The sequence below is a fragment of the Pangasianodon hypophthalmus genome, chromosome 13 (assembly GCF_027358585.1).
Source record: "Pangasianodon hypophthalmus isolate fPanHyp1 chromosome 13, fPanHyp1.pri, whole genome shotgun sequence".
Classification (NCBI taxonomy): Eukaryota; Metazoa; Chordata; class Actinopteri; order Siluriformes; family Pangasiidae; genus Pangasianodon; species Pangasianodon hypophthalmus.
Window position 1 is genome coordinate 13,137,701 of NC_069722.1, and position 12,110 is coordinate 13,149,810.

Here is a 12,110-nt window from a genome sequence, read left to right on the forward strand (position 1 = left end):
CATGTGGGGGAAACAAATAAATAAATATAAAAAAAAAACAACTTTTTTTCTAAATAAGCCATGTTGTCAGTTTGCTAAAAAGACAAGAAAATAAAATGAAAAATCTATGAAATTCTGTGAAAATGAATCCCTTTCTGATCTAATGTCTTTAGCTCGTCTTTGGGCCGATGAGCTGCCTTCAGCTAAATCATTTACATAAATGCATGTGATGGGATAAACCATGTGATTTGACCATGTGATTATACATTAATTTGCATCACGTACATTATTGAGAAAAAGGATGGCCACTTTTAGTCATAGCCATAACCGTAACAGCTCATGACTCTTTCATGTGTCATCTTCTGCCAGTGCTTAAAGATCTTTAGCTGTGACCCTGTGTCTTCTGCCCTGAAAATCAAACAGGAATAAGGGATCGAACACATTTAATTGCAGTTATTTCAGGAGAACAGAAACAACATTAACAAAGCAATTCTGAGCTCAGTTTGAGCAGGGTTTTTTTTTTTTCCCTATTATAAACAGCATTTAGGTTGCAGCCAGAGAAATGTTGCAGTTTGCCCCCTTTTGTGCGTTTCCAAGTTTATTTTTACAGCTATGTCAATACGTCACTGTGTAAATGGAAAATAACAAAAGGAGAAGAGCTCTGTTTCTGTTTCACAGAAGGAGGAAAGATAATGAGAAATGGTTGAGGGTTCACCCTGTTTTCAAAGTACAAGGATTTGTACATTGTATATTTCTTTTCGATGCAGTATTTAGACATTTAGACATGGTGCAGTAATCTAGGCCCTGACTTTGCCTTTTAGCAATATGGTGTGAAGGTCCAGAAAATGGTGCTATGTTATGTGTAGTCTATTCTAACTAGTGGAAGCACAGCATCCGTGCTAGCTAAAGGCTAACCCTAGCTGCCTGGCTCTACCATCTGTTTTTCTTTACAATGTTCATTCCCTCAAAAAAAAAAAAAAAACTGGACTATCTCAAATAGTTTATGGAAACGTGACTCTTTCCGGACCCAGCCATTTAGCTAGCGGGGCACATCACGTCGACAGGACAGCACCACTGTGTGGCAAGTGGAGATGGTCTGTGTGTTTACACAGACCACGAATGATGCAGGAATGCTATAGTGGTCTCGAGCTACTGTTCATCATTGGTGGAGTTTTTGACTGTAAAGTGCTGGTAAAGGTATCCAGGCCATCATGGACTACAAAGCTCCTTCACAGATATGTGACGAACCTTGCCCCCAGATTCACCGAGTGATTGCTTTGCATAGTTTGAAGTACAGAACAACATGCCGACAGCGAAGACCAACCCCTTCTTCCCTCCCATCCTCCGCGCAGTCTACAGAGGGACTATAGAGAGCGTCCTGACCAGCTGTCTTACCGTCTACTTCCTCTTAACACTCACCTGGGCTCCCGAAACCTCAAAACTTCCCAACAGCCATCACTGTACATCATCACTGCACACTTACACTTTATCATTGCTGCTATTGGACAGTTACTACTATGACTCTTATCCCTGCTACTGCAATCAGTTGCTGCTGTCACAGTCAGCAGTTTACTGACTATTTTTTGCACTTATTTTCCACTCAACACTGTTTCTCTTGTCCTGTCTAGTTGACGTTCATTGTCCTGTGTATTTATTGTATTGTTTGCACTCGTCTCACACTATTGTGTATTTGCACATTATATATAGGCCTGTGCACTGTGCATTATGTGTTGCAACATGGTCCTTGAGGAAATGACATTTTGTCCAGGGTATATAATGGAATGACAATAAAAACCACTTGACTTGAGGAAACATCAGAGGAAAAAAAAAAGCCATTTTCTCTGCTTCGGCTTTCGCTTTGCAGAAGGAGAGAGCTGAGCGAGAAAAGGGTGCTGTTGTCACAGAAGTTGAAAGTGACATAGAGTTGCGTGGGGGCTTTTTTAATCCTCACCATTACTGTGACTTGTACTTGCCTGAGCTGCAGCAAGGCAGTTGTGAGATGGTGACTGTGTTTCTGAAGGTGTTGTTTACTTTTGTTAGTATGTTAACAATTTCTGTACGAGTGAAAGTTTCCTGTAAAATAGAGGTCACTGAATTGGCCTATGTGACATTGTGCAGTGGTAGAGGAACAGTATGTGCTGCTGCTGTGGTCATAAGTAATATAATGAGACCTCATGCAAAATTTGTATTATGTAACAACCGTGCGATTGTACTTAATTATCACGTACAGTGATGAGAAAAAGGATGGCCAGTAACTTTGCCCCTAACCATAACCCTAACAGTTCATAACTATTCTTGAGTTGTCTTGTGCCAGTACTTACAAATCTTCAGCTGTGACTGAAGATCTTTAAGCACTGACATCGGTCTATGTGATGACGTTAGTTAGAGGTTAGTTTATCTGCTAGCAGTTTTTAAGTAGCAACTGAACATCTAGACTAGCTCAGGATTGTATTTTTGACTTGTTAAAAATGAATTCTTGTAAGAAGTGTTAGTGGTATTCTCTGTGTATGTCTGTGTGTAAGATACTCCACTACACCCATTTTTACAGTACTTTAATTAGCATGCTGTAGTGAATGTCAGTGGAGGGTCTGGTCTATATACAGCCATCGTAATCATAGGGATCTGAATTGCTGTCTGTAATTAAAGGGTAGCACGAAGTCTTTGGAAATCTGATCCAGGATCTTTTTTTTAAATGCAAGATCCCAAAACTGTAGTTTGGTTCTATTTTCTAACATGGAGCTGTTTGGGCAGATGTTTTAAAGTAAGAATAGTGGATATATTTTAGAGCATTTTTTAATTCTTTTTGAAAGTAATAATAGTATAAAATATGTACAGAGTTTATTAAATCTCTGAGCAGCAATGAAATTTCCATTTATTTGGAATGTTTGTAGAATCGTATGAAACCTTGAATTCTGGTACGGCTATGTCTTTGGTCTCTCGTTGCCCTACTTCACCTCTGAAGTTCATGGGATGTGGTGATACGATGTTGTGATTGTATATACTAGTAACAGAAATCTAAAATGGTTGTACTGTTAAATGTTATGCTATATCGACATTCAGGTGGTGTAATTTGCTTGGAAGTACGTATACAAAATTAAAAAAAAAAAGAGATTCTTTTAAGAATTAAGAAATGCAACCAATGGCTAAATATAAACACTAAGTTTGTCAGTATTTTGGGTTTGGTTTTGAAGTGACAGCTGGAAATCTGTTTCCTGTTTTTGGTACAAGCTGCTTTTGTGTACTGAGTCCACAAGTGTTAGCTTGAGCTGAAGACGTGACATGTACACAACCCGCCTTTTTCTCTGGTTACGCCTCACTCCTCTTTCCCTGCTGCCCATAACAAAGAGGACAAAAATATGTTCACAAAAAAAAAAGAGGTAACAAAAGGAGGGACTAGATAAAAAAAAGAATTAGTACTGAAAGTGAAAAATGGGGGAAAAAAGGTGGTATATGAAAAGTTGCAAGGAGAAAAGTAAAACTCTTTTGGTTTTGTTTGTAAAATCTAAGTGGTTTTGTAACTCACTGTGCACTCCGTGTGACTTTAATTTAAACCAGCCATTAAAAGCAAATGAGAACTAAATAAATGTACATGGGGGAAAAAGTTCAAAAACTACATTCTAGCTAAGAGCAGGCATTAAATTAAGAGGAAGCAGGTCTTGTGTATGCAAGTAACTGCTGAGCTTGCTTTGATCATGTTTCGGTCAGTGCCGTGCCAGGCACAGATAAAAGATTTAGGGCTTCCCAATTTCCTAAATCCCGTTTAGGAGTAATTTGGGGCCTAAATGTGTCTCGAATGCATCTCCACTGACCACGTGTGATCACATTTCATCAGTAGGAGGGTTGAAAAAATCTCCCAAAAGCAGCTCGATGTCCTTTCAAAACAAAACCCCAGAATGCTAGTTAACACTAAACAAAAAGTCAAACCAATTGTCTATATTTAGCTGTCAGTTGGCATGTCCTGATAAAATGGTCAGGCACAGAATGTTTATCTTGCTGTTTTGTGCAGGATGTGTTCATCTAATCATGTTTTATGTGCTTTCAACATACTATTCTGTCCAACGAGATAACGTTTAATTCCCTTCCATGCCTATCCTTTTTAAATCCTAACATCCTTCCCTGGAGGCGGCAACATGACCCACTGTGCCACCTCTTGTCATTTCATTAAATAATTATTTCACCAAGGTGCTAAAGTTGTCATATTAATAATATATTGTCATAGAGAAATTATAGATGTGAGGATATTTAGAGCAATTCACTGACAGAAATAGTAGCGAGCAGAGCTTATGTTTAGAACGGCGAGAAGTGTATATATGAGAAGAGAGTGCATGTGGCAAGTATGCATATTTGAATAAAGAGGTTTAATTAATATAATGTATTAAGAACTCTCGAATCACAGACAGCTGTGTAGCAACAGTATGGCTGGACAGTTCAAAAGTAGCTTGATTCTGTGGGAAAACCACAAACCTGGCAACACAGGGTGACTAGGATTCTTTTGAGTTGTCAGGGACACATTAGTACACATTGCAGCTCACAGTACAAATATAACGTGGTCACATGCGTCGACTCTGAATGATTTGAGTCTGAGTGATCAGATCTCGGGACGCATTTGATCCTGTTCATACCTGTATGTAGTGCTGTCCACTTGTCATGCATAAGGCACATCTCTAATTTGCACGAAACACACCCTTATGCAGGTGTTGTAATGGCGAGCCAATAAAAGCAACGCATTCAGCCGGTTATCCAGATCTGCACTGTCAGCTCTTTGTAACAGTACGAGGTAAAGTAGTATCTTTAAGTTTTTCAACACAGGAAAGTCGTCAAGACTCAGGGCTTTGCATTTCTACAGTTTCTCTGTAGCACGACGAGAGAGAGAAAAAAAAGAGAATGGTAAGGGAACGACTATTTATAGCTGTTATACTGTAAGTAATGGAAACTAATTGACATGTCATTCTGTAATTATTAATAAAAAATGACAAATTGATGTGGTATAAGGGAAATAAACACTTCAGGATGTGCTGTTGTTGGAAAATAATCAACTTCATGGTGACACCATGTTTGGTATAACTGCATGATTGTGAGTGTGGTATTACTTTTATACAACAGTTCTATGAACAAGAAATCAGTATTGAGTAACTGACATTTAAGACACAATTTGGGGAAATGTTCTCTTTATTTTTACTCTGGTAGTGGAAATAGATCCTGAAGAAGCCACACTCACTTTATTAATTTGTACATTCCTGTTAAAGGTGTTTCCGGTGAAATTGGCATCATATTTTAAGTCAAACGATCCTAATTATCTAAAAAAATATCCGATTGCCCGATTCAGATTAAGACAATATTCTGATTCCCCAAATTCAGATTCCCACCCCAGGAATATGCCAGTATTAATCTGAAATTTTTTGCATGTAAACACCTTATTCAGAAAATCCACTGAAAGGAGATATACTCGTGAATACTCATTCTGCAAGGAATTGTGGGTGCTATCAGATGCTTAGCTGTAGGCTAGGTATTTAGGGATGGAAACTATACTTCCAACAACTATGTATACAGGAATATTCTGATTGCCCTGTAGGCATATAAACATTGTATTCGGAATATGGCCGCAATCCGAATATAGACTATGGAATATCGATGTGCATGTAAACATAGGAAGTGAAACACCCCAGTGTGGTTAGAGGAAATATAGGCACTCTTGGAATGCAGCGCGACCAATCAAATTACAAGGACAGTGCGAAAGCCTTTTTTTTTTAAAAGCATTTGTGCATTTTCTCCATAGGTGGGGGCTCTGCCAGTTTCTAATAATATCTGCACCCTAACACACACTTTCACTTTCATTATGAAGGCAGAAATCATATGTTAAAAGCTGGATATGGGTTTGAAAAAAAGAAAGGAAAGGAAAGCAAGGGAGAGTAACAGACGGAAGACTCTGGTAATGTGCTTAATACCGGTTTAACCGGTTTCCCACACTGAGGGGAGTGGCTGTGTTCAGCCTTGCGCACTACACCACTCAGGACTTCACTGACTTTTTATCACACTGTTCAGAGCAGGAGCAAGCGATTTTAGACGCCAGACGCGCTTATAGCGACAAAAACAAGCTGAAGCAAGAAGCCAAACTCCTGAACGGAGCAGCGAGTGTTGTTGGAGTCGACTCTGGAAAAACAAAAGCCACAGAATGCCTGAGGAAGAAGATCATTACGGAAAGCATGGTAATGCTCAGTCAGGAAAGGCTTTATTTTAGCAAATGGAGTCTTGGTGTGGTGTCTGGTTTAAAAGCGAAAGGCGGAGTAGCACTGTTGTTGTGGCACATTTCTCTGCTTTACTCTTATGAGCTCTCTACTCTAAACAGCAAATGTGAAAGCAATACTGTTATTAGAAATCTATTACTGTGGATTTTATTCAGGTTTCATTTCAAACGTTTCTGTCCTGTATAGACCCTTTTTTCCTTAATGGCTTTGCGATTATAAAAGTAGTAGTTAGCTTTTGTACATTATTGGAATAGCCCAGTTGTGAGATATGTATAGTTTTCTATTTATATTTCTTCAGAAGTTACTGGTTTATAGCATGATTTGGCTGTTCTGCATGTCTAGGTCTTGTTTTGGCAAAAGATTCCAGTAGATAGTGTGTAAATATTATGATGTCGAAATGCTGTCAGATAAAAGTGCTGTAGTTGGTACTACTTGAACCAGGGTGCTGGTAGCATGTGTGTTTATGTTCTTTATGAAAAGCTGTGGTAGGTGAAGTGCTGCTTGCTAATGGAGTTTCCTCTCCTGTGTACACCAGGGTTCCACCCTTTCACTGCTCTGCAGGCTTACTCACATCTTACACAAAGGTACTCTGCTGGGAGTTTTGGTCTAAGAGTTGGTCTAAGAGTTTTGGTCTAAGAAGCAATTCAAAGTTTAAGGAGCTCATAATTCTCGCTTAGAAGTGTCCCCAATTAAAAAGCACAGATATGTCATGTCTAAATGACTTGACATGTGCTGACATTGCGCATATACACCGATCAGCCGTAACATTATGACCACCTGCCTAATATTGTGTTGGTCCCCCTTTTACTGCCAAAACAGCCCTGACCCGTCGAGGCATGGACTCCACTAGATCCCTGAAGGTGTGCTGTGGTATCTGGCACAAAGACGTTAACAGCAGATCCTTTAAGTCCTGTAAGTTGCGAGGTGGGGCCTCCATGGATCGGACTTGATGGCCAGCACACCCCACAGATGTTCGATTGGATTGAGATCTGGGGAATTTGGAGGCCAAGTCAACACCTTGAACACTTTGTCATGTTCCTCGAACCATTCCTGAACAATTTTTACAGTGTGGCAGGGTGCATTATCTTGCTGAAAGAGCACTTCCATTAGGGAATAGGAGGTGATTTATCGGACCAGGACACCTTCTTCCATTGCTCCGTGGTCCAGTTTTGATGCTCACCTGTCCATTGTAGGCACTTTGGGGGTCAGCATGGGCACTCTGACAGGTCTGTGGCTACACAGCCCTATACGCAGCAAGCTGCGATGCACTGTGCATTCTGACACCTTTCTATCATAGCCAGCTTTAACTTTTCAGCAGTTTGTGCTACAATAGCTCTTCTGTGGGATCAGGCCAGACGGACTAGCCTTCACTCCCCACGCGCATCAGTGAGCCTTGGGTGTCCATGACCCTGTCGCTAGTTCACTGGTTGTCCTTCCTTTGGACCATTTTTGGTAGGTACTAACCACTGGATACCAGGAACACCCCACAAGGCCTGCCGTTTTAAAGATGCTCTGACCCAGTCATCTAGCCATCACAATTTAGCTGTTGTCAAAATCTCTCTAATCCTTACGCTTGCCCATTTTTCCTGTTTCCAACACATCAACTTCGAGAACCGACTGGTCACTTGCTGCCTAATATATCTCAACCCTTGTCAGGTGCTATTGTAATGAGAGAATCAATATTATTCACTTCACCTGTCAGTGGTCATAATGTTATGGCTGATCGGCATATAAGGGCATATATCAGTAGTATGGATAACTGTACATTATAATACTCAACTTCTCTATATTGTCTCTATAGACAGCGTACATGGAACTAAACTGCTAAGCAAGAAAGGAAGTGCCAAATCCAGTCATAGGTAGAAGAAGACAAGATTAGACCACACAAATGTGTGTGTGTGTGTGTGTGTGTGTTTTTTATTTATTTATTTTTTTTATATAAAACTGTCACTTGACTGTCTCAGTAACTAACTACAATCCAGTACCTAAATACATAATTGAAAATGATAGCAATAGCGATTCCTTTTAAAATGGATATTGGGATAAAATTACACAAAAGTTCGTTGTAAATTGATTTTGAAGAAGAAGAAGCCTTTATTCGTCACATATACATTACAGCACTGTGAAATTCTTTTCTTTGCATGTCCCAGCTTGTTCGGAAGCTGGGGTCAGAGTGCAGGATCAGTCGTGATACCCCTGGAGCCCCTGGAGCAGAAAGGGTTCAGGGCCTTGCTCCAGGGGCCAACAGAGGCAGCTTGACAGTGCTGGGGCTTGAACTCAACCTTCTGTAACCCAGAGCCTTAACCGTTGAGCCACCACAACCCTAAGATTAAATTGTTAAGATAAAATGACCCAATCAGCATCAAACATTTTTGAGCTACTGAGAACTCTCACCATTTGTTTTTTGAAGCAAACACATTTTTAATTATAGGTCAAGCACTTATGTTACTCAGAGTGTGAGTTACTCACAGAGTGTGAGTTTTTATATATATATATATATATATCAGCTTGCCGTTACAATCAGTAAGATTTCAGTGAGAGCTACACGTATATGAATGTCAAACACTATAACTTCATTTACCAATTAAGCCTGCATTAATAAATAGACATCAGTATACTCACTTTATTAGGAATACCTGTGCAGCTGCACATTCATGCAGGTATCTAATCAGCCAATCATGTGGCAGCAGCGCATTGCAAAAAATCATGCAGCTAGAGGTCAAGAGCTTCACTTAGTGTTCACAGCAAACATCAGAATGAAGAAAAAGTGTGATTTCTGTGACTGTGATGGTGGCATGGATATTGGTACCAGAAGGGCTGGTTTGTGTATTTTGTAAACTGCTGATCTCCTGAGATTTTCACACACAACAGTCTCTAGAGTTTACACTTCATTCTGTGTGCATGAACGTGTAGTTGTGCAGGTGTGTATATCGTATATATGTGTGTATATACATATATTGTGTATATATCCAGTCAGGTCCTTAAGTATTTGGACAGTGACACAATTTTCATAATTTTGACCACCACAATGGATTTGAAATGAGGCAATCAAGATGTAATTGAAGTGTAGACTTTCAGCTTTAATTCAAAGGGATTAAAAAAATACTGCATTAACATTTTAGGAATTACAGCCATTTTTTTTACAGAGTCCCTCCATTTTCACAGGCTCAAAAGTACTTGGACAAACTAACATAATCATTAATATTAAGATTATTTTTAACACTTGGATGCAAATTTGCAGTCAATGACTGCCTGAAATCTGGAACCCATGCACATCACCAAATGCTGAGTCTCCTCCCTTGAGATGCTTTGCCGGGCCTTTACTTGTTTGTGAGTCTTTCTGCCTTCAGCTTTTTCTTCAGTAAGTGAAAAGAATGCTCCTTTGGGCTGAGGTCATCAGACGTTTAAGAATATTTAATTTCTTTGACTTAAGAAGCTCTTGGGTTGCTTTTGCAATATGTTTTGGGTCATTATCCATCAGTACTGTGAAGTGCAAAACTGATAGTACAGCATCTGAGGAGAAGGTATAGCCCTTATACATACAGAATTTATCTTGCTATTCTATCAGCAGTCACATCAATAAACACCAGTGACCCAGTTCCATTGGCAGCCATACATGCCCATGCCATATCACTGCCTCCACATGTTTGACAGATGATGTGTTATGCTTTGGATCATGAGCTCTTCCTTTCCTTCTCCATAATCGTCTCTTCACGTCATTCTGGTACAAGTTCATCTTGCATCAGAACCGGTCAGGCTTTTTTAGACTTTTTTTTTTCTTTTTTTAAGCAAAGTCTAATCTGGCCTTTCTATTCTTGATTGTTAACAGTGGTTTGCATCTTCAGGTGAACTGTCTGTATTTACATTATGTCTGTATGTATCTTGTATTTACATTTATGTCTGTATTTACATTCATGAAGGGGTGTCTTGATTGTAGGCTTTGACAATGATACATGACTTGGCTAGATGTTGTGATGGGGTTTTTCTTCACCGAGGAAAAAATTCTGCGATCTTCCATGGTCTTCCAGGCCTTTTGGTGTTGCTGGGATCACCAGTGCATTCCTTCTTTTTAAGAATGTACCAAATTGTTGATTTGGCCACTCCTAAAGTTTCTGCTATCTCTCTGATAGGTCTGTTTTGTTTTGTTTTTTTTTTTTAGCCTTATGATGGCCTCCTTCATTTGCATCAACATTTCTTTCGACCGCATATTGAGAGTTCCCATGAACAGCTAACAAATGCAAATTCAATACTTGGAATCATTCTCCAGACCTTTTATCTCCTTAGTTTCTCGTGAAATAACAAGGAAACAGGCCACACCTGGCCGTTAAACTGCTTATCACTCAATTGTCCAAATACTTTTGAGCCTGTGAAAATGGAAGTACTATGAAAAAAAAAAAAATTGGCTGTAATTCCTAAACTATTAATGCAATATTTTTGTTAAACTCCTTGAATTAAATCTACACTTCAGTCACACCTTGACTGCTTCATTTCAGATCCATCGTGGCAGTATAACGAGGCAAAATTATGAAAATTGTGTCACTGTCCAAATACTTATGGACCTGGCTGTGTGTGTGTGTCTGTCTGTCTGTCTGTGTGTGTATGTATGTGTGTATATATACAGTTAGGTCCAGAAGTATTTGGACAATGACAGAGTTTTTGTGATTTTGCCTTTATACACCACCACAATGGATTTGAAATAAAACAATCAAGATGTGATCGAAGTGTAGACTTTCAGCTTTATTTTAAGAGGTAAATGCCATATTTTTGTGGAACCTCTTAAAATAAAGCTGAAAGTCTACACTTCGATCACATCTTGATTGTTTTATTTCAAATCCATTGTGGTGGTGTATAAAGGCAAAATCACAAAAACTCAGTCATTGTCCAAATACTTCTGGACCTAACTGTATATATACACACATACATACACACACAGACAGACAGACACACACACACACACACACACACACACAAAATGTGTGTATTTTAATGCCATTTACGCTGCTTTTGTCGCTAAATCTGAACGCACTTGCCTCACTCTGTGGTCTGTGCAGGACTTTTACAGATATAAGAATGTCATAGGATTTTCTGCCATTTGAGATATGAGCTCTGCATCATTAGAGATATCTTAGAAATCTTAGAACCTTTTAGTTTTTATATGTGCACACCACACACAAACAACATTCTCTCAGCCTGGATGCAACAAAAATATCTCTCCAGGCCATGCCCACCTCTTAAGACAGCCCTGGTTAATGGTTCTGAAAGGTTACATGGGGACAAATGTAATCTTTGTGTGTAGGTTTCTGCTTGACTGCTAAAGACTGTAAATTCAGTAATGATGATGATGATAATAATAATAAAAACAATTTTATATAATTGAAACTATAGTTAATAGGACTTTTAAATAGAGCACTATTGCTTTTGCTGACACTTCTGTTAGCAAAAACCTCAATATCATGATGCATATCATGTGTTGTGAAAATGTCTCTTTTTGCCATATTTCTCACCATAGTAGTGCACATAGCATGTTAAATGGCTTGAAACTCTGGAGCTGGTAATGTAAAAGCTTTTGCTTGGCCTTTATCCCGTCTGGCCCATTGTGGGTTACACCCACACTGCTGGGTGTAAGAGACTATAGTATAAACATGTAGATGGCTGAAGGAAGGATATGACTCAGTGGTCAAAGCTGATGTATGTATGATCCCATTGCTGGCATCTTAGAAGGAGCCTGTCTAGTCATCAAGCTGGAATGTCAGTTTTCAGTTGTGTTGGTACACAGTTGTGTTGGTACAACTCAGAGCGAGAAAGCTGATACTCCTGGCCTACTTCATTTTACTCTCGTTCATGGCCTACTTCATTTTACTCTCGTTCATGGCCTACTTCATTTTA

General features: G+C 39.3%; 1 protein-coding gene across 4 annotated transcripts in view; it reads left to right on the forward strand.

The window, feature by feature from the left end:
• LOC113528074 (choline transporter-like protein 2) overlaps positions 1–12,110 on the forward strand; it is a 34,038-nt gene that overhangs the window by 2,806 nt on the left and 19,122 nt on the right. Inside the window, exon 1 of one of the 4 annotated variants that reach the window (XM_053239237.1) lies at positions 5,881–6,185. The exons of 2 other annotated variants lie outside the window; for them this stretch is intronic. In XM_053239237.1, the coding sequence (XP_053095212.1) occupies positions 6,152–6,185 (34 nt within the window). In that variant the 5' untranslated portion in view covers positions 5,881–6,151. Of the gene's footprint in view, positions 1–5,880; positions 6,186–12,110 lie in introns of those variants that run through there. One more of the 4 variants, XM_053239239.1, reaches the window with a different exon arrangement.